The sequence below is a fragment of the Saccopteryx leptura genome, chromosome 4 (assembly GCF_036850995.1).
Source record: "Saccopteryx leptura isolate mSacLep1 chromosome 4, mSacLep1_pri_phased_curated, whole genome shotgun sequence".
In the NCBI taxonomy this organism is placed as follows: Eukaryota; Metazoa; Chordata; class Mammalia; order Chiroptera; family Emballonuridae; genus Saccopteryx; species Saccopteryx leptura.
The window spans coordinates 131,177,047-131,200,995 of record NC_089506.1 but is presented as its reverse complement, the minus strand read 5'-3'; the positions used below and the strand labels follow the sequence as shown (position 1 = coordinate 131,200,995).

General features: G+C 38.9%; 1 protein-coding gene across 1 annotated transcript in view; it reads right to left on the bottom strand.

Annotated features, from left to right (window-relative positions):
* The window catches only part of TBCA (tubulin folding cofactor A), a 108,075-nt gene extending 84,763 nt beyond the window's left edge, over window positions 1-23,312 (bottom strand). Inside the window, exon 1 of the mRNA XM_066381708.1 lies at window positions 23,148-23,312. Coding sequence (XP_066237805.1) covers window positions 23,148-23,200 — 53 coding nt within the window. The 5' untranslated portion in view covers window positions 23,201-23,312. The remainder of the gene's footprint in view (window positions 1-23,147) is intronic.
* Window positions 23,313-23,949: the final 637 nt, after the last annotated feature.

The window sequence follows — 23,949 nt, the reverse complement described above, 5'->3', positions numbered from 1 at the left end:
GTGTCCTAGCGATTTCTTCAATGTTTGGGCATATATTTGAAAGGCAAACTCTCATTTACTCGTCAATACATTGAAGAATTCCTCTCTTTTTACTCTTAATTGTGTTGAGGGTAGAAAATCCTAATTCACATAAATAAGATGTTGAAAATTGTAGTAAAATGTTCAAAGCTGTTTTAGATATTGCCACATATTCTTTTATAGAAATCCAAATGGCTTCAACAGACAATTCCTTATGTTTAATCATCAATCCAAAACCCCACCATACATATCATCTTAACTTTACACCAAACAAAGGATAGAAGAAACTTGCCTCTAGTCTCTCTGGGGAACATGGGGGGCAGTGTAAACAATCCAGCACCACAGCTTAACAGCCTTTTGCAACCTAATCAGGCAAGTGAGGTGGGGAGTTGGGCAGACTGTCAGCTTATAGCCAATTCCCCACACCGCTGTCCCCTGAAAATCTAAACTCCAAAAACCCTATTGGTTTTTTGGTTCCCAACAGGCACATATTTCTCAGGAATACCGTAGAGCGCCTGGAAATCTTCTAGGACACACCAGTGCGCCCTGGCGCACACTCTGAGAACCACTGGATTAAGGGCTAAAACCCACAAGACTGTTCCTGCCAAATGAAAACTCAAGTTGTTGGTTCCAAGGACTCCTTCTTCTGGTTTGATTAACTTGCTAGAGCTGCTCACAGAACTCAGAAAACCAGTGCATTTAATAGATTATTAGTTTATTACAAAGGCTATTAGAGAATACAAACCAGCCAGATGAAGAGATATATAGTGTGAAGTCCTGAAAGCAGCAGCTTCTGTCCCTGAGGAATTGGGGCCTGGCTTTGCTGTATGTGAATGCTTTCTGGTTCGGCAACCTGAAAGCTCTCTGAATCCTGCCCTTTGGGGTTTTTATGGCAGCTTCATTACACAGGCATGATTTATTAAATCATTGGCCGCAGGTGACTCATTTAAACTCCAATCCCCATCCCTACCCGAGGTCAGGAGATGGGACTAAAAATTCCAAATCTTGAATCATGGTTGGTTCCCCTGGCAGTAACCCCCCCTTCTTAGGTAATTTAAGGGCTTTCCAAAAGTTGGCTCATTAACGTAACAAAATACACCTTCTACCTGTCTCTTCACTTAGGAAATTACAAGGGTTTTAGGAACTCTATTAAAAATGGGGAGAAAGATATAAGATATGTTTATTATAAAGCACATATCGCAGGACCCAAAGAACTTTAGCTTACGTGAACTATGTCTATTAATATTTAATGTACAAAAAATTAAAACTGAACAATTTAAAAATATTTTTTTAAATTAAAATGATTTAAATATATGTAATCCACCTAAAAGTAAATGCACATGTAACAAAAATAACCAATTTTTATTAAACATAACTATATTTTCCCAAAAGCACCTGAATTCTCGTATCTGCTGCTGCATTCAATCTATTGCAATTCAATCACATATCACATAGCGTCTGGAAAACTTGATTGTACAATTACGAGAAAATGAAAGTGAAAAAGGCAAATGTCTTAGTACTACAGTGAAACTACTTCTGACCTTGCAGACTCCCTGAAAAGGTATCAGGACCCCATGGGATCTTTCAAAACCAATAGTATAGAGCAGTGGTAGTCAACCTGGTCCCTACCGCCCACTAGTGGGCATTCCAGCTTTCATGGTGGGTGGTAGCGGAGCAACCAAAGTATAAATAAAAAGAAAGATTTAACTATAGTAAGTTGTTTTATAAAGATTTATTCTGCCAAACTTAGTGAAAATCTAACATAAAGTACTTGGTAAGTAATTATTATTATATGCTTTAACTTGCTGTAACTCTGTTTTATAAATTTTATAAAGAAAAGTTACTTCCCTACTTTATAAATCACCATTACTGTGGAACCGGTGGGCGGTTAGAAAATTTTACGACTAACAGAAATACAAAAGTGGGCGGCAGGTATAAAAAGGTTGACTACCCCTGGTATAGAGGATAGAACAGATAGCTTAAATGTATCTTTAGTACTTTCTTTGTGAAAACTACAAAGTTCTTTAAGAACAGAGAAGTGAGCACTACCTTTGCAGACAGCTAGGAGACTTTTCAGAAGTGGTGACATCTGATCTGAGACCTGAGCTCAAGTCCTTAAACACTAGGTCCTACAAGGTCTATACTATACCCTTTCTCCTGTTTGCTCCTATCCATTTTCCTCTCTCTCACTTCGTTGTTGCTACTCAAACCAGCCAACTTTGCTCTCTTTTTCAAGCCTTTGTATTTACTGTTTCTTCTGTCTGAAAAGCTCTTCACTCATACCTTATGGCTGTTCTTGGCCATACCTGGCCATCCTGAAAGGTAAGGAGAGCTATATCTCCATATACCTGTAATCCATTTAGGGCTCAGTGCTTGGGAAATTCTGCCTTACACTGTTATCTATATGCACTAGGAGCCATATTTAACAAAATACATGGTAGTACCATTTGTAAAAGTAAAAAACAGAGTGGAAAAAGAAAAACTATTAAAAAATAGAATGAGGACGTCATAGAAATGGCACCGTGAGGACACGGACCGAAAAATCTCCCCAAAATTTCAAAAAGTTCAACAACCTGAGACAGAAAAACCTATTCTTGGATCATCCAAGAGTTTCACACCCTGAAGGCGAAGTGCTATCAACAAGTCCACCCTCAGATGCCACTAATAAAAAGGAAATCAAATATCATGGATACAAAAGAAAGAGAAGTAACACAGATAGATGTGGAAAAATCTATGGAGAAAAAATTTAATACATTGGAAACCTTGGAGCTAAATGACAGAGAATTTAAAATATAAATCCTAAAAATACTCAGAAATATACAAGAAAACACAGAAAGGCAATTTAGGGAGCTCAGAAAACAACTCAACGAACACAAACAATATATTAGCAAGGAAATTGAAATTATAAAAACAAATCAAACAGAAATAAAAAACTCAATTCATGAAACTAAAAACGAAGTAACAAGCTTAGCTAATAGAACAGGCCAGATAGAAGATAGGATTAGTGACATAAAAGACAAGCAACTTGGGGCACAACAGAGAGAAGAAGAGAGAGACTCAAAAATTTTAAAAAATGAGAAAGCCCTACAGGAGTTGTCTGACTCCATCAAAAAGAATAACATAAGAATAATAGGTATATCAGAGGGAGAAGAGAAAGAAAATGGAATGGAGAATTTACTCAAACAAATAATAGACGAGAACTTCCCAAGCCTGTGGAAAGAACTAAAGCCTCAAATTCAAGATGCAAACAGAACACAGTTTTCTTAACCACAACAAAACTACTCCAAGGCACATCATAATGAAAATGGCACAAACCAAAAAATTCTCAAGGCAGCCAGGAAAAGAAGAGTACAACATATAAAGGAAGGCCTATTAGATTATCATCAGATTTCTCAGCAGAAACTCTACAAGCTAGAAGAGAGTGGACCCCAATATTTAAAGCCCTGAAAGAGAGGAACTTTCAGCCAAGAATACTATACCCATCAAAGCTATCCTTCAAGTACGAAGGAGATATAAAAACATTCACAAATACAGAAAAGATGAGAGAATTTATCAGCAGAAAGCCCCCACTCCAGGAAATACTAAAGGGGGTTTTCCAACCAGATTCAAAGAACAAAAGAAAACAACACCACAAGTAACAGCTCCACCAAGAACACAATAAAACCAAACTTAAACTGTGACAACAAAGGAAAAAAAGGGGGGAGAGGATGGAGGTTAACAGTAGCAAAGGACGATGAAGTGCAGAAATACTCATAAGATAGGGTACTACAATGAATATGGTAGGTACCCTTTTCATTACTTAATGGTAACCACCCTTGAAAAAACCACCACAAAAGCACATGACTTAAAAAAGGTAGCAACTGAGGAAAGAAGTATGGAATACAAACAAACAAAAACAAATGACAGAAAAACAAAAGAGAAGAATCAAACAAGATACAAAACGAACAGAAAGCAATTTCTAAAATGGCAATAGGAAATCCACAAGTGTCAATAATTATACTAAACGTAAATGGATTAAACTCACCAATAAAAAGACACAGAGTAGCAGAATGGATTAAAAAAGAAAATCCGGCCCTGGCCGGTTGGCTCAGCGGTAGAGCGTCAGCCTGGCATGCGGGGGACCTGGGTTCGATTCCCGGCCAGGGCACATAGGAGAAGCGCCCATTTGCTTCTCCACCCCCCACACCCCTCCTTCCTCTCTGTCTCTCTCTTCCCCTCCCGCAGCCAAGGCTCCATTGGAGCAAAGATGGCCCAGGCGCTGGGGATGGCTCCTTGGCCTCTGCCCCAGGCACTAGAGTGGCTCTGGTTGTGGCAGAGCGACGCCCCGGAGGGGCAGAGCATCGCCCCCTGGTGGGCAGAGCGTCGCCCCTGGTGGGCGTGCCGGGTGGATCCCGGTCGGGTGCATGCGGAGTCTGTCTAACTGTCTCTCCCTGTTTCCAGCTTCAGAAAAATACAAAAAGAAAAAAAAAAAAAAAAAAAAAGAAAATCCAACTGTATGCTGCCTACAAGAAACACATCTAAGCAACAAGGATAAAAACAAATTCAAAGTGAAAGGCTGGAAAACAATACTCCAAGCAAATAACATCCAAAAAAAAGCAGGCGTAGCAATACTCATATCTGATAATGCTGACTACAAGACAGAAAAAGTACTCAGAGACAAAAATGGTCATTTCATAATGATTAAGGGGATGCTGAATCAAGAAGACATAACAATCCTTAATATATATGCACCAAACCAAGGAGCACCAAAATATATAAGACAGCTACTTATTGACCTTAAAACAAAAACTAACAAAAATACAATCATACTTGGAGACCTCAATACACCGCTGACGGCTCTAGATCGGTCATCCAAACAGAAAATCAATAAAGATATAGTGGCCTTAAACAAAACACTAGAGAACCTGGATATGATAGACATCTACAGGACACTTCATCCCAAAGCGACAGAGTATACATTTTTCTCTAGTGTACATGGAACATTCCCAAGAATTGACCATATTTTGGGCCATAAAAATAATAACAAATTCAGAAAAATTGAAATTGTACCAAGTATATTTTCTGATCATAAAGCCTTGAAACTAGAATTCAACTGCAAAAAAGAGGGGGAAAAACCCACAAAAATGTGGAAACTAAACAACATACTTTTAAAAAATGAATGAGTCAAAAAAGAAATAAACGCAGAGATCAAAAGATATATATAGGTATGACGTCACAGAAATGGCGCCGTGAGCAGCGCGTCCGACAGATCTCCCCAAAATCTCAACAAATTTATCAACTAGAAACAGAAAAATTTATCCTCGGAGCATTCCGGAGTTCCACACAAACTGAAAGGGAAAGGACTGTTATCACTTGAATCTGAGAGACGAGGGTGTGGAGGAAGCTAACTACCGCAGGGACGTTCATTCAAGCCGCGGAGGGAGTGTCCCTGTGGTAAGTCGGCCCACACTCGGGAGCGGCGAGCAGCCGCCGGCGCGCGCCTGGTGCCGCGGTCCGGTCGCAGAGCGAGCACCGCCAGCATCCCCAGCGGCCTGCGCACTGCGAGTGAGAGTCCCCAGCCACCGGTACCCGGAGCACCCAATTCGCACACGTGCCCTGGGCGTCCCACGAACCCAGAGCGCCCCACTGGCCCGCTCACCCAGGGTGCCCCATTATCCCGCGCGCCTGGTGCGCCCCAGCCGCCAGCGGTGGGGCGAGCGGGAGAGGCGCCAGGGCTGTCTTCCTACTTGGGAGATTCTCTGTGTGGGCGGGGCACCACACCCAGCCATTCAAGCTAACAATCAAGCGTTGGGGGAGGGGCGCGGGCAGCCTGAAATACTTTCTGGAGCACAGCTGCGGATGGAATCACTGAAATTAGCTTAACCCACGAAATCTGCGCACCCACGGGGCTCTAACTGATAAGATCTCTCTCAGTTCAGCGATCCAAGACAAGAGGCATGATATTTTTTAGTGCCTCTCGCTAAAGGGGCGGGGGCAACTTCTGATTGACAGAGCCTCCATATTCAGGGATATACCTAACAAGAGGGACTTGGCAGATAATAATATCTATAATACACTAGTCGCAAGCACAGACTTGTGCCTCTTCTTCCCAGCCAAAACAGGCTACAAAGTGTGGAAAGCCTCGGTTGAGTGGTCCAAATGAATGCTAAGTGCTGAACAGTCACCTTGACAACAATTGACTCCCAGCCCCGCCTGATTATGCTGGAGGTTCTGACTGCCAGAGCCTTTCCCAAAGCCTTGCGCTGAGTGGGGATAGAGTGGGGATTTCCTAGCTCTTTGAGCCTCTTACTCCCCAGGCAGAAGCAGTAGCAACCTTATAGCTGGATCACCAGGCTGCTAATTCAGGAAGGGGAGACTAGGAGAGAGACTCCAGGAAAGCAAACTCTCTCATTGTTGGACCCTGCAAACGCCAACAAGCCTTGACTACCAGCAAGACTAAAGCCAATTATGTGACACTGCCATAGAATCCCATCAACTGCAAATCCCTACCTAAGTGTGACACAGAGACAGAGCCTGGGGTACAGAGTCACCGACCAGGAAGAGAAAGAGAAAAGAAAAAGGAAGAAGTTAACCTCTCAAAATCAAGAAAAATCCACAGACTTTATAACTTGTTCCACTAATTTTTCATTGTTGTTGTTTGTTTCTTCTATCTTATTGCCTTTATTATTATTATTTCTATTTCCTCCACCTCAGTCCGTTTATTCTCTGCCCATCTTATGCTTCCCTTTTCTTGAACTACACTACCCATGAGTGTTACATTTTATTTCTTTTCTTCATCCTCACTCCCCTTTAAGGTTACACTCCAAAACACTTAACTCTCACTCTCTCCCTTTTTGTTTTTTTTTCTTTTGCTTTATTTTGTTTTTTTCTCTTCCTTTTTTTCTTCCTCTGTTTTTCTCTTTTTCTTATTTTTTCCTTTCTATAAATTTCCTCTTTTCTCCTTTTACTTTTCCTCCCATTGAATCCTCAATCACGAACAAATTATTTAATTTGGGACTCAAGTTTTTTTTTTGTTTTTTTTTTTTGCTTTCGCTTTTGTTTTTGGGGTTTTTTTTGGTTTATTTTTGTGGCATTTTGGGTACTTTTTACGTTGCTTTTTAACTCACTAGCATTCCTCCCAACCCAAGGTCTCCATTGTATTTAGTCTTCGCTCCACTTATTACAACAGATTTTTACTTTTTATTTTTATTTTTTTCTTCTTGATTATTCTTTTTTTCCCTCTTTTTTCTGGTTCCCTCTTATCCCTCTCATTATATCTCTTAGTCGACCATCACTTACAAGCAAATCATCTTATGCTTGTCTAAGATTTTCTCCTTTTTTTTTTTTTTTTTTGCATTAAGTAGGTCCCTACTCCCTTTTTTTGCCCCTTGAACTCTTCACCCCAAATCAGGCCCTCCGTTATAGGCAGTTTTTGTTCCATTTAGCATAATATAATTCACAGGTCATCACGATATTTCCCTGAGGAGGGGAGAGGAGGGTGAGAGGAGGGGAAGAGAAGAAAGAAAAAAGGGGGAAATAATAAATTCTTACTGTTTTTTTTTGTGGGGTGTTTTACCTTTTTTTTTTTTTTTTTTTTTTTTTTACTTTTTACTCTTTATTAATTCTAATTAGTGCTACCAACAAGACCACCCTCAGATGTCAATAAGAAAGAGGAAATCAAATATTATGGATACAAAAGATAGAGAGGTAACACAAATAGATGTGGAAAAATCTATGGAGAAAAGATTTAACATATTGGAAGCCTTGGAGCAAAATGACAGAGAATTTAAAATAGAAATCTTAAAAATACTCAGAGATATAAAAGAAAACACAGAAAGGCAATTTAGGGAGATCAGAAAACAACTCAATGAACACAAACAATATATTACCAAGGAAACTGAAACTATAAAAACAAATCAAACAGAAATGAAAAACTCAATTCACGAGCTGAAAAACGAGGTAACAAGCTTAGCTAACAGAACAGCCCAGATAGAAGATAGGATTAGTGAAATAGAAGACAAGCAACTTGAGGCACAACAGAGAGAAGAAGAAAGAGACTCAAAAATAATAAAAAAGGAGAAAACCCTACAGGAATTATCTGATTTCATCAAAAAGAATAACATAAGAATAATAGGTATATCAGAGGGAGAAGAGAAAGAAAATGGAATGGAGAATATACTCAAACAAATAATAGAAGAGAACTTCCCAAGCCTGTGGAAAGAACTAAAGCCTCAAATTCAAGAAGCAAACAGAACACCGAGTTTTCTTAACCCCAACAAACCCACTCCAAGGCACATCATAATGAAGATGACACAAACCAATGACAAAGAAAAAATTCTCAAGGCAACCAGGGAAAAGAAGAGTACAACATATAAAGGAAGGCCTATTAGATTATCATCAGATTTCTCAGCAGAAACTCTACAAGCTAGAAGAGAGTGGACCCCAATATTTAAAGCCCTGAAAGAGAGGAACTTTCAGCCAAGAATACTATACCCATCAAAGCTATCCTTCAAGTACGAAGGAGATATAAAAACATTCACAAATACAGAAAAGATGAGAGAATTTATCAGCAGAAAGCCCCCACTCCAGGAAAACTAAAGGGGGTTTTCCAACCAGATTCAAAGAACAAAAGAAAACAAAACCACAAGTAACAGCTCCACCAAGAACACAATAAAACCAAACTTAAAACTGTGACAAAAGAAAAAAACGGGGGGAGAGGATGGAGATTAACAGTAGCAAAGGACGATGAAGTGCAGAAATACTCATAAGATAGGGTACTACAATGAATATGGTAGGTACCCTTTTCATTACTTAATGGTAACCACCCTTGAAAAAACCACCACAAAAACACTTGACTTAAAAAAGGTAGCAACAGAGGAAAGAAGAATGGAGTACAAACAAACAAAAACAAATGATAGAAAAACAAAAGAGAAGAATCAAACAAGATACAAAACTAACAGAAAGCAATTTATAAAATGGCAATAGGGAACCCACAAGTGTCAATAATTACACTAAATGTAAATGGATTAAACTTACCAATAAAAAGACACAGAGTAGCAGAATGGATTAAAAAAGAAAATCCAACTATATGCTGCCTACAAGAAACACATCTAAGCAACAAGGATAAAAACAAATTCAAAGTGAAAGGCTGGAAAACAATACTCCAAGCAAACAACACCCAAAATAAAGCAGGTGTAGCAATACTCATATCTAATAATGCTGACTATAAGACAGAAAAAGTACTCAGAGACAAAAATGGTCATTTCATAATGATTAAGGGGAAGATGAATCAAGAAGACATAAAAATTCTTAATATATATGCACCAAACCAAGGAGCACCAAAATATATGACAGCTACTTATTGACCTTAAAACAAAAACTAACAAAAATACAATCATACTTGGAGACCTCAATACACCGCTGACGGCTCTAGATCGGTCATCCAAACAGAGAATCAATAAAGATATAGTGGCCTTAAGTGAAATACTAGAACACCTGGATATGATAGACATCTATAGGACACTTCATCCCAAAGCGACAGAGTATACATTTTTCTCTAGTGTACATGGAACATTCTCAAGAATTGACCATATGTTGGGCCACAAAGACAATATCAGCAAATTTAGAAAAACTGAAATTGTACCAAGCATATTCTCTGATCATAAAGCCTTGAAACTAGAATTCAACTGCAAAAAAGAGGGGGAAAAACCCACAAAAATGTGGAAACTAAAATACATACTTCTAAAAAATGAATGGGTCAAGGAAGAAATAAGCAAAGAGATCAAAAGATATATACAGACAAATGAAAATGAAAATACGACATATCAGAATCTCTGGGATGCAGCAAAAGCAGTAATAAGAGGAAAGTTCATATCACTTCAGGCCTATATGAACAAACAAGAGAGAGCCCAAGTAAACCAATTAACTTCACACCTTAAGGAACTAGAAAAAGAAGAACAAAAACAACCCAAAACCAGCCGAAGAAAGGAGATAATAAAAATCTGAGCAGAAATAAATGAAATAGAGAACAGAAAAACTATAGATAAAATCAGTAAAACAAGGAGCTGGTTCTTTGAAAAGATCAACAAAATTGACAAACCCTTGGCAAGACTCACCAAGGAAAAAAGGCACAGGACTCAAATAAATAAAATCCAAAATGAAAGAGGAGAGATCACCACAGACATCATAGATATACAAAGAATTATTGTAGAATACTATGAAAAACTATATGCCACCAAATACAACAATCTAGAAGAAATGGATAAATTCCTAGAACAATACAACCTTCCTAGACTGAGTCATGAAGAAGCAGAAAGCCTAGACAGACCAATCAGCAGGGAGGAAATAGAAAAAACTATTAAAAACCTCCCCAAAAATAAAAGTCCAGGCCCAGAAGGTTATACTAATGAATTCTATCAAACATTCAAAGAAGACTTGGTTCCTATTCTACACAAAGTCTTCCAAAAAATTGAAGAAGAAGCAATACTTCCAAACACATTTTATGAGGCCAACATAACCCTCATACCAAAACTTGGCAAGGATGGCACAAAGAAAGAAAACTACAGACCAATATCTCTAATGAATACAGATGCTAAAATACTAAACAAAATACTGGCAAATCGAATACAACAACATATTAAAAAAATAATACATCATGATCAAGTGGGATTCATCCCAGAATCTCAAGGATGGTTCAACATACGCAAAACGGTTAACGTAATACACCATATCAACAAAACAAAGAACAAAAACCACATGATCTTATCAATAGATTCAGAAAAGGCTTTTGATAAAATACAACACAATTTTATGTTTAAGACTCTCAACAAAATGGGTATAGAAGGAAAATATCTCAACATGATAAAGGCCATATATGATAAACCATCAGCTAACATCATATTAAATGACATAAAACTGAGGACTTTCCACCTTAAATCAGGAACAAGACAGGGTTGTCCACTCTCTCCACTCTTATTTAATGTGGTTCTAGAAGTTCTGGCCAGAGCAATCAGACAAGACAAAGAAATAAAAGGCATCCATATTGAAAAAGAAGAAGTAAAGGTATCACTTTTGGCTGATGATATGATCCTATACATCGAAAACCCGAAGGACTCCACAAAAAGATTATTAGAAACAATAAACCAATACAGTAAGGTCGCAGGATACAAAATTAACATAAAAAAGTCCATAGCCTTTCTATATGCCAACAATGAAATATTAGAAAACGAACTCAAAAAAATAATCCCCTTCATGATTGCAACAAAAAAAATAAAATACCTAGGAATAAACATAACAAAGAATGTAAAGGACCTATATAACGAAAACTACAAGGCATTATTAAGAGAAAGAGAAAAAGACACAATGAGATGGAAAAATATTCCTTGTTCTTGGATAGGAAGAATAAATATAATCAAAATGGCCATATTACCCAAAGCAATATATAAATTTAATGCAATTCCCATAAAAATTCCTATGACATTCTTTCAAGAAATGGAACAAAAAATCATCAGATTTATATGGAAGTATAAAAAACCCCGAATAGCCAAAGCAATCCTAAGGAAAAAGAATGAAGCTGGGGGCATTACAATACCTGACTTTAAACTATATTATAGAGCCACGATAATCAAAACAGCATGGTATTGGCAGAAAAATAGACACTCAGACCAATGGAACAGAATAGAAAGCCCAAAAATAAAACCACATATATATGGTCAAATAATCTTTGACAAAGGGGCCAACAACACACAATGGAGAAAAGAAAGCCTCTTCAACAAATGGTGTTGGGAAAACTGGAAAGCCACATGCAAAAGAATGAAACTCGACTACAGCCTGTCCCCGTGTACTAAAATTAATTCAAAATGGATCAAAGACCTAAATATAAGACCTGAAACAATAAAGTACATAGAAGAAGACATAGGTACTAAACTCATGGACCTGGGTTTTAAAGAACATTTTATGAACTTGACTCCAATGGCAAGAGAAGTGAAGGCAAAGATAAATGAATGGGACTACATCAGACTAAAAAGTTTTTGCTCAGCAAGAGAAACTGATATCAAATAAACAGACAGCCAACTAAATGGGAAATGATATTTTCAAACAACAACTCAGATAAAGGCCTAATATCCAAAATTTACAAAGAACTCATAAAACTCAACAACAAACAAACAAACAATCCAATAAAAAAATGGGAAGAGGACATGAACTGATACTTCCCCCAGGAAGAAATACAAATGGCCAACAGATATATGAAAAGATGCTCAGCTTCATTAGTTATTAGAGAAATGCAAATCAAAACTACAATGAGATACCACCTCACCCCTGTTAGATTAGCTATTATCAACAAGACGGGTAATAGCAAATGTTGGAGAAGCTGCGGAGAAAAGGGAACTCTCATCCACTGTTGGTGGGACTGTAAAGTAGTACAACCATTATGGAAGAAAGTATGGTGGTTCCTCAAAAAACTGCAAATAGAACTACCTTATGACCCAGCAATCCCTCTACTGGGTATACACCCCAAAACCTCAGAAACACTGATATGTAAAGACACATGTAGCCCCATGTTCATTGCAGCATTGTTCACAGTGGCCAAGACATGGAAACAACCAAAAAGCCCTTCAATAGAAGAATGGATAAAGAAGATGTGGCACATATACACTATGGAATACTACTCAGCCATAAGAAATAATGACATCAGATCATTTACAGCAAAATGGTGGGATCTTGATAACATTATACGGAGTGAAATAAGTAAATAAAAAAAAAAACAAGAACTACATGATTCCATACATTGGTGGAACATAAAAACGAGACTAAGAGACATGGACAAGAGTGTGGTGGTTACCAGGGGTGGGGGGAGGGAGGACGCAGGAGGGAGGGAGGGAGAGAGTTAGGGGGAGGGGGAGGGGCACAGAGAACTAGATAGAGGGTGACGGAGACAATCTGACTATGGGCGAGGAGTATGCAACATAATTTAATGACAAGATAACCTAGACATGTTTTCTTTTAATATATGTACCCTGGTTTATTAATGTCATCCCATTAACATTAATAAAAATTTATTTAAAATAAATAAATAAATAAATAAAAAGATATATATAGACAAATGAAAATGAAAATACGACATACCAGAATCTCTGGGATGCAGCAAAAGCAGTGATAAAAGGGAAGTTCATATCACTTCAGGCCTATATGAACAAACAAGAGAGAGCCCAAGTGAACCACTTAACTTCACACCTTAAGGAACTAGAAAAAGAAGAGCAAAAACAACCCAAAACCAGCCAAAGAAAGGAGATAATAAAAATCAGAGCAGAAATAAATGAAATAGAGAACAGAAAAACTATAGAAAAAATTAATAGAACAAGGAGCTAGTTCTTTGAAAAGATCAACAAAATTGACAAAACCCTGGCAAGACTTACCAAGGAAAAAAGAGAAAGAACTCATATAAACAGAATCCAAAATGAAAGAGGAGAAATCACCACGGACACCGTAGATATACAAAGAATTATTGTAGATTACTATGAAAAACTTTATGCCACTAAATTCAACAACCTAGAAGAAATGGATAAATTCCTAGAACAATACAACCTTCCTAGACTAAGTCATGAAGCAGAAAGCCTAAACAGACCCATTAGTAGAGAAGAAATAGAAAAAAACCATTAAAAACCTCCCCAAAAATAAAAGTCCAGGCCCTGACGGCTATACTAGTGAATTCTATCAAACATTCAAAGATGACTTGGTCCCTATTCTACAGAAGGTCTTCCAAAAAATTGAAGAAGAAGCAATACTTCCAAACACATTTTATGAGGCCAACATGACCCTCATACCAAAACCGGGCAAGGACAACACAAAAAAAGAAAACTACAGACCAATATCTCTAATGAATACAGATGCTAAAATACTAAACAAAATACTGGCAAATCGAATACAACAACATATTAAAAAAATAATACATCATGATCAAGTGGGATTCATCCCAGAATCTCAAGGATGGTTCAACATACGTAAAACGGTTAACGTAATACACCACATCAACAAAACAAAGAACAAAAACCACATGATCTTATCAAGAGATGCAGAAAAGGCATTCGATAAAATACAACACAACTTTATGCTTAAGACACTCAACAAAATGGGTATAGAAGGAAAATATCTCAACATGATAAAGGCCATTTATGATAAACCATCAGCCAACATCATATTAAATGGCATAAAACTGAGGACTTTCCACCTTAAATCAGGAACAAGACAGGGTTGCCCACTCTTTCCACTCTTATTTAACGTGATGCTAGAAGTTCTGGCCAGAGCAATCAGACAAGACAAAGAAATAAAAGGCATCCATATTGGAAAAGAAGAAGTAAAGGTATCACTTTTGGCTGATGATATGATCCTATACATGGAAAACCCGAAAGACTCCACAAAAAGATTACTAGAAACAATAAAACAATACAGTAAGGTCGCAGGATACAAAATTAACATACAAAAGTCCATAGCCTTTCTCTATGCCAACAATGAAATATTAGAAAACGAACTCAAAAAAATAATCCCCTTCACGATTGCAACAAAAAAATAAAATACCTAGGAATAAACATAACAAAGAATGTAAAGGACCTATATAACAAAAACTACAAAGCATTGTTAAGGGAAATCGAAAAAGATACAATGAGATGGAAAAATATTCCTTGTTCATGGGTAGGAAGAATAAATATAATCAAAATGGCCATATTACCCAAAGCAATATATAAATTTAATGCAATTCCCATAAAAATTCCTATGACATTCTTTAAAGAAATGGAACAAAAAATCATCAGATTTATATGGAACTATAAAAAAACCCCAATTAGCCAAAGCAAAAAAGCTGGGGGCATTACAATACCTGACTTCAAACTATATTATAGGGCCACGATAATCAAAACAGCATGGTATTGGCGGAAAAATAGACACTCAGACCAATGGAACAGAATAGAAAGTCCAGAAATAAAACCACATATATATATGGTCAAATAATTTTTGATAAAGGGGCCAACAACACACAATGGAGAAAAGAAAGCCTCTTCAACAAATGGTGCTGGGAAAACTGGAAAGCCACATGCAAAAGAATGAAACTCGACTACAGCCTGTCCCCGTGTACTAAAATTAACTCAAAATGGATCAAAGACCTAAATATAAGACCTGAAACAATAAAGTACATAGAAGAAGACATAGGTACTAAACTCATGGACCTGGGTTTTAAAGAGCATTTTATGAATTTTATTCCAAAGGCAAGAGAAGTGAAGGCAAAGATAAATGAATGGGACTACATCAGACTAAGAAGTTTTTGCTCAGCAAGAGAAACTGACAACAAAATAAACAGACAGCCCACTAAATGGGAAATGGTATTTTCAAACAACAGCTCAGATAAGGGCCTAATATCCAAAATTTACAAAGAACTTATAAAACTCAACAACAAACAAACAATCCAATAAAAAAAAATGGGAAGAGGACATGAACAGACACTTCTCCCAGGAAGAAATACAGATGGCCAACAGATATATGAAGAGATGCTCATCTTCATTAGTTATTAGAGAAATGCAAATCAAAACTACAATGCGATACTATCTCATACCTGTTAGATTAGCTATTATCAACAAGACAGGTAATAGCAAATGCTGGAGAGGCTGTGGAGAAAAAGAAACCCTCATTCACTGTTGGTGGGACTGTAAAGTAGTGAAACCATTATGGAAGAAAGTATGGTGGTTCCTCAAAAAACTGAAAATAGAACTACTTTATGACCCAGCAATCCCTCTACTGGGTATATATCCCAAAAACTCAGAAACATTGATAAGTAAAGACACATGTAGCCCCATGTTCATTGCAGCATTGTTCACAGTGGCCAAAACATGGAAACAACCAAAAAGCCCTTCAATAGAAGACTGGATAAAGAAGATGTGGCACATATACACTATGGAATTCTACTCAGCCATAAGAAATGATGACATCGGATCATTCACAACAAAATGGTGGGATCTTGATAACATTATAAGGAGTGAAATTAGTAAATCAGAAAAAAACTAGAACTACATGATTCCATACATTGGTGGGACATAAAAACGAGACTAAGAGACATGGACAAGAGTGTGGTGGTTACCGGGGGTGGGGGGGGAGGGGGGGCGCGGGAGGGAAGGAGGAGAGGGGGAGGGGGGGGGCACAAAGAAAACTAGATAAAAGGTGACGGAGGACAATCTGACTTTGGGTGATGGGTATGCAACATAGTGAATGACAAGATAATCTGGACATGTTTTCTTTGAATATATGTACCCGGATTTATTGATGTCACCCCATTAACATTAATAAAAATTTATAAAAAAAATAGAATGAAAAAAATATTAGTGCATTCATACAAAAGAATGAATGTTTCAACATTAATAAATCAAAAATAATATGCACAAAAGTTATAGAAATATCCCTATACTATTACGCTATTTACAATTTTTTAATTATTAATTTATATTCTGATAGGTAGCACATGATTCAAAATTATAAGAATTTCCACCATCCCTGTCCTCCAGCTTTGCTCTAAGGACACAACCAATATGACCAGTTTCCTGTGTGTGTGGGTCTATCTTTATATAAAGTTGTTAAGTGAGAACAATATTATAATATGGTTTACGTATATTCACATATAAATGAAAACTTTTAAAATATGCATGGAAATGATAAAGACCAAAATCAAAATGTTAGGCAAAGAGGAAAAAAAGAAAGAAATGGACAGGAAGGCGGCACTTCAAATGAAACTAATAAATAATTAATTTAGATCAGTCAGATCCATGATGTTATTTAAAAATCAGCTTGCCCTGGCCAGGTAGCTTGTTGGTTAAGAGCATAGTCCTGAAGCACAGAGGTTGCCAGTTTGATCCTGTGCCAGGGTACATACAGGAATTGACTGATGTTTCTGTCTTTCTCTCTCTCTCCCTTCTTCTCTCTCTAAAATCAATACATTTTTAAAAATCAGCTCTATTTGGGCTCAAAACAGTATCACATAGAAATTATGTTCTTTTATAAATGTATTCTTGGAAATGGAATCAATCACACATCTAAGCATTTACATTCTAAGGTTCTGAACTACTATTACTAACAAAATTTTGCATTCTTGCTTACTACAGATTTTCAAAAATTCCTACCAAACAAAAAAATGCAATGAAAACAGAACACAGACACACACATACACACACAAAAGGGGTCAAAGATCTTTTATTTTCACATTCAACTTGCAGAATTAATATAGCTTGTGTTGGAAAAACCATGGCCATGAATGGCCTTAGCTTTTCCCTTCTCAGCTTGAAGACACATCTGGTTGCCAGCTGTGTAGCTCCTAAGAGTCACTGCTTGCCAAGTAGTTGGCAGAAGGCGGTGAAGAGCTGATCACCCATAATCCATTTTGACACTGCCTTTGACTATCACTTTGCAGAACTGGATATATTACAGAAATTCCAACAGGAGTTAACTAAATTTCAAGGTAGGAAGTTGCTATCTTGGCTTTAACTCAAATCAAAGGGTATGATGTAGGAAAAGAGGAGAAAAAAAGATGATAGAGCTACTAAAGCTTACAGGAATAATTTACAGGTCTATATTCTTAACCTCTCCCAGGTATTGTCTATCATACTTCTATCCATCACTACTTTAAATATGAGAAGTATATAAACAGCTAAAGTGGAAAAACTATATCTCTATAGGTCTAGGTAAGTATAGTATATGTGTCATTCATACTATTTCACTTTCATGTCAGTCAAAATAACATGAAGATTTTATTTAACCTTTTCTTGTTTTTATGCCTGCTGTACATAGACAGTGTATATATATAAACATATATGTGTGTATGTATATGATAGATATATCATACACAGTTATATATCAGAGGTGTAAGTATAAGCTAACTTGGGAAGATGTCACCATTTGGGAAAGGTGCTTGCTTTATTAAAAAAAAAGAATCAATACAATTTCCCCACAGATTCACGATGTAAAATTCTATAATGAAGGCTTGTAGATTTGTAATTATGGTATGTCAGCTACATTTAAACTAGAGTGTTAAAAGATTGTTAAAGTTAAACTAACACAATTGCAGTGTGAATTGTCCTAGTCTCATTCTAATCTACTGGTGTCACATTCATTTAATCAGAGGAAAACTATGGGCCAAAGTCAGTGCTATTTCCAATGCCCTAACATTCTTTGTTCACATTGGATTTTAAGGCAATACCAATCTAAAATGGTTACAAAACGATATATTTAAGAAAGTATTTTTAATCAATTAATTCTCTCACCAGTGGGCTAGTTTAGCAAGGTTTACTGAAAATAAATTGCCTTTAAAAGTATTAAAGAACCTTTTATGTTAGATAAAAAACATTTTATTCTTTCAGAAGAATTTCCTGAATTTACCAGAACTGGAAAAAGAAAACTTACAAACACAAATCCTATTTGGAAACTTATTGTGGATGTGTTATTTAGCTGAAAGTCCATATCAATATTTAAGACATCAATCCTGTATTTTCTACTTGCATGAAAATTATTTTCTAAATCACTTTTTAAATTAACACACACTTGCCCTGACCGGTTGGCTCAGTGGTAGAGCGTCGGCCTGGCGTGCAGGAGTCCCAGGTTCGATTCCCGGCCAGGGTACACAGGAGAAGCGCCCATCTGCGTCTCCACCCCTCCCCCTCTCCTTCCTCTCTGTCTCTCTCTTCCCCTCCCGCAGCCAAGGCTCCATTGGAGCAAAGTTGGTCCCAGCGCTGTGGCCTCTGCCTCAGGCGCTAGAATGGCTCTGGTTGCAGCAGAGCAACACCCCAGATGGGCAGAGCATCTCCCCCTGTTGGGCATGCCGGGTAGATCCCGGTCGGGAGCATGCGGGAGTCTGTCTGACTGCCTCCCTGTTTCCAACTTCAGAAAAATACAAAAATAAAAAAATAAAATAAAAATAAATTAACACACACACACAGAAAGCTACTATGGCATGGATTTGTATTTACAGGATGCATTTAAATTTTAATTTAAGGTACAACATTCAATTCACAGTTGTACTATCAACAAATAGTCTCCAAATACACAGAAAACAGTGCTATGTTAGCTAGTTACAGAAAAGGTATGAATGCTAATCATTCTGGTTTGCCTGGGACTTCCCCAGTTTTAGCACTGAAGGTAACACATTCCTGGAAACTCTTCAGTCCCAGGTAAACCAGTATACTGATGCCACCTAGATATTAGAAGGGGGAAATTTTAGTTCTGCACTGGAGAAAAAAATTAGAAGTAATATTTGGTAACTCACTGCTAGGGCTGCCAGATTAGCTGTGATTCAGTCACAGATCTCAGTACGTCCAGCAACCTTTTTAGCACAGGGATCCAAATTATTAAAATAGAGCCTGCCAGACCCTGACGTACCAACAAATACCTACTTATAGTGAGTCACATACGAACAAAGGCTGCTGCTTGAAGAAACTTAGTATAATTACCCATCCAACCCAAACTGCACACCTCTTAGTTTCACAGCCAAAATTAGTCCTGGAAAAACAATACTGTTGCTGAGAAGGAAATATTTAAGGAGTCTTAAGAGTTAGAAGATCAGGACCAAGTCAACCTCACTGCTGTCCAACTCTCACTTTATAAGTCATTCTTGCCTGACCAGGCAGTGGCGCAGTGGATAGAGCATCAGACTGGGACCTGGAGGACCCAGGTTCGAAACCCTGAGGTCACTGGCTTGAATATGGGATCATAAACATGATCTCATGGTCACTGGCTTCAAGCCCAAGGTCACTAGCTTGAGCCCAAGGTTACTGGGTTGAACAAGGGGTCACTCGCTCTGCTGTAGCTTCCCCGCCCCCCATCAAGGCACATATGAGAAAGCAATCATTGAACTAAGGAGCCACAACAAAGAATTGATGCTTCTTATCTCTCTCCATGTCTGTCTGTCTGTCTGTCCCTATCTGTCCCTCTCTCTGTCAAAGAAAAAAAGTCATTCCTAGTAACTGTACTCTTTCCTTGTTCCTAGGCATCTAACCTCTCTCTTAAAATCCATTTTCTAAACGCAGATACTTTGCCTTTGTAACAAAGTTCCTCTAAGACTAGGGCCTTCCATGAGGCTTCTACAATATTTCCCTAGGGCCTAAAATAATGCCCTGAAACTAGTTTCTACTCCCATTTCTAATATGGCTGCCATAGACTGCTTTCATTATTTTGCCAAGATACTGAAACATCCATTTTCCACTCATTGTTTTGACTCTGTGATGCCAAACCACCATCTATTTATTGCCTACTTCCATATTCATGTAACATTCCACCTGCCTGCCCAGCTTTCTTCCTAAATCTCACTAAAGAACACTTCTGGAACACCTGCAGGATTCTAGCAGATTTGATTAGACACTAACTCTAAACTCTCAGAATGAACTCCAGGACTAGTATGTATAATATATTTCCAGTGGCTCTCAATTCCTGGAGAAAAAAACTGAAGAAATTAGGGGCGTGAACTATGATCTTAAATCTCTTCTTCCAAATAAAAGTTGCGACTTCTGAAAAGAAACAGTGCTACGAGAAGTGACCATCTGACTTAAAAAAAAGGTGATGAGAACAGAAGCTGGTTTTAGACCATTGCTTTAAGAAACCAATGAACAGAACCCTGTTACAAAACTAAGAACATGTCTGAATCATAAAACTAATCAAGAAGTCTTTGAAGTTAAGTTTGGAGAGAGGAGAAAAATGCATACCTTTAAAAACCTTTTTATTATGAAAAAATTTACATAGAGAATACAATGAAGCCTCATTATTATTCAGCCCCAGCAACCATTTATATGTTGCTATATCTGCCTCGTCTACTTTTTCTTCTTTGCTAAGGTAAAATGGAGAATTTTTAAAATAGGATACAATATTTACAGATTTAGATAGTTATCTACCAAAGTAAAATAAGTGTAATAAACAGCTAATATAGATACTTTAGGTTTAAAAAAAAATCTCATTTTAGTACATATGGGGAACGCTATAGCTATATAAAAAAAAAAAAAAAAAAAAAAGCAAAAAGCCATTAACCTGACCAGGTGGTGGCGCAGTGGATAGTGTCGAACTGGGATGCAGAGGACACAAGTTCAAAACCCCGAGGTGGCCGGGCTCATCCAGCTGGAGTGAGCATGGAGTCACTGGCTTGAGCGTGGGACCCTACACATAACCCTATGGTTGCTGGCTTGAGCCCAAGGTCACACTGGCTTGAACAAGGAGTCAGTCATTCTGGTGTAGCCCCCCCTCAAGGTACATATGAGAAAGCAATCAGTGAACAACTAAGGAGCTGCAATGAAGGATTGATGCTTCTCATTTCTCTTCTTTCCTGTCTGTCCCTATCTGTCCCTCTCTCTATCTCTCTGACTCTGTCACACACAAAAAGGAAAACCATAAAAAAAAAAATATTTCCTTAATTTATAAACAAGTTGATATAGTAAATTATGAAGATTTTAAAAAATGGTAAATTTACTGAAATACTGAAGAATCAAAATTAAAATCTGATAATGCTCTATTATTAAAATAAGCTGAATAAAACAAAAGTTTATTTCCAAGCAGTTTCCATAAGTACTTGGGAATTTTTGAAATCCTAGTAACTTAACTTATCTAAATGAGTTTGTTTTCTCTACAATATGTACTGTAAACATTGAACTACTTGAACTGAGTGATTTCACAAACTAGAATAGATCATTAGGATGAGAAATGACAAGGTCATAAAGGTAATTAATGGTAATCTACCATTAGAAGTCATTTTTCCACCCTGGCTGGTTAGCTCAGTGGTAGAGAGCTGCCTGCGGTATGGATGTCCAGGGTTCAATTCCCAGTCACGGCACACAGGAGAAGCAACCATTTGCTTCTCTACCCCTCCCCCGCTTCATCCCCTCCCACAGCCATGGCTCCAGAGAGTTCATTCCGTGGGCCCTCAGGAGTCCTGGTGCAAGTGGGAGCCTGTCTCTCTGCCTTCTTCCTCTCACTAAAAAAAAAACAAAAAAAACCCAAAACTCTTTTTTTAAAAGCATCGTACTTAAAACACAAAGTTGAGGATCAGAAAGTGGTTCTTTCCCTTGCTCTGCCACTAACCAGTACTGTGATCTTAGTTTGGTTTTTCTAGTTTAACTTCTCATCCTTAAAACGGGAATACAAACAATTTTACTAGTTAACATTCACTAGCCACGGGCTATGTGCCACATATCATACTATGTTAAACAGTATGCACAGTATGCAGACCAGGCACTTTTGCAACAACTGCAAGAGGTGCTTACTTTCTCCATTTTACAAATTTGAAACTGAGGTACTTGAGACACAGTGCAAAGTAATATATTCAACAATCCATAATCAATGGGAAAATTAAGATTTGAACCCAAGTAGCCTCACGTCAGAAGAGGCTACTTACTCATACTATCTCGTTACAGCCTTAATAATAATAAACGATTCTCGGTAAGCACAGTGCAATGCACTGCTAACCCTCCAGGGCAGTACCTTAAAAAGTGACTTTATTCTCTCCTTGGCCTTGTCCTTCCTCTAGAGGAAATATGTTAAAAGGGGCAAAAGGTGGGCAACAAGGAAAAAATCAGCTGATTGGGGTGACACATTTCTACTGCAAAATAACCTGCTTGTTCATAAGCCTGTTTTATCTTTTTCATAAGCCTGTTTTATCTTTTCTGCTGGAATGCCTCACCAAAATGTTTTATCTTGTGTCTGAACATGAAGGCTCTAATGAGCAGTCAGGACCGGGAGGATCACAGGGCTGGTCCACGGAGCAGAGTGACTTAGCAGAGCCCAGAAGCTGGGCGAGGTCCAGGCACGTCGGCGGGGAGAGGCAGGCCTCGGGCAGCCAACAGGTCTCCTCTCCGACGAGGGCCGGGCTCCCGGCGCGTCCACTCGAGTCCGCAACCTCCCGTGGGCCGGCGCGGCCGGGACGGGCACACCCGGGGCGCGTGCGAGGTACGGGCCTGCCCCCTCCGATCCCCGGCCGCCGCCGCTTACGGCTGGGACTCCCAGGGCAGAGGCCCTGTCGCCGGCCCCGCCGCCCACGTGAGGCCCGGAGCCCCGTCCCCGCCCCGGGCCTGCGCTCCGCCCGGCCGCTCCGGCCGCCATGAAGCGGGAGGGGAGGAGCTGGCGGCCGCGCCGCTCTGACGCCTTACCGCTTCACCACGCCGGTTTTGATCTTGATCTGCCTCACGCGAGGGTCGGCCATGGTCCCAGGAGCGCGGCGGGAAGGAGGGCGGAGAGCCGGGGTAGCCGCGCGCGGCAAGAGAGCACGGAGGAGGCGGTCGCGTCGGTGTCGCCGCCGAGGCCCCGCGCATGCGCGGACCGCGCAGCCTGCTGCTCTGCCCGGGGGGCGGGTCCCGGACGGGTCACTTAATGCGTCCGCGTCTGGGGGGCGTGGGGGTCCCGGCGGACCTCCCCCCCTCCCGGGCGGCCACCCAGCTCTGCCCTCGCAGAACTTGCTGTGGTTTCTGTGGGATAGCCCTCCTTTCAGTGCCTGACCCACATTCATCTTACTGTGGACGGAAGTGCTACTTTTCCCGGTTGCCACAGCCCGGGCGTGTGGGGAAACTCAGCATCTCCCCGAGAGACTGGACTGGTTTGCGAAGTTACCCTTTGCGAGGTTATCCGCTTACTGGACGGAGTGACCTAAAAATCGTAATAAAGATATTCTCAATGTCATTATCTGTGTCAAATGGGCCAAAGCATGTATCGTTAATGAGATAAACATCCATCATGCACACAAAATCCTTACCCTCCACCTCAGACCCCTACAAAAATTTTTTGTAGATATGTACCTCACAAAGGGCATGACTGTAGGACTTATTCAAATAATCATACCCGAGGGCAGTGGTAGTCAACCTGGTCCCTACCACTCACTACTGGGCGTTCCAGCTTTTATGGTGGGCGGTAGCAGAGCAACCAAAGTATAAATAAAAAGATAGATTTAAGGCCCTG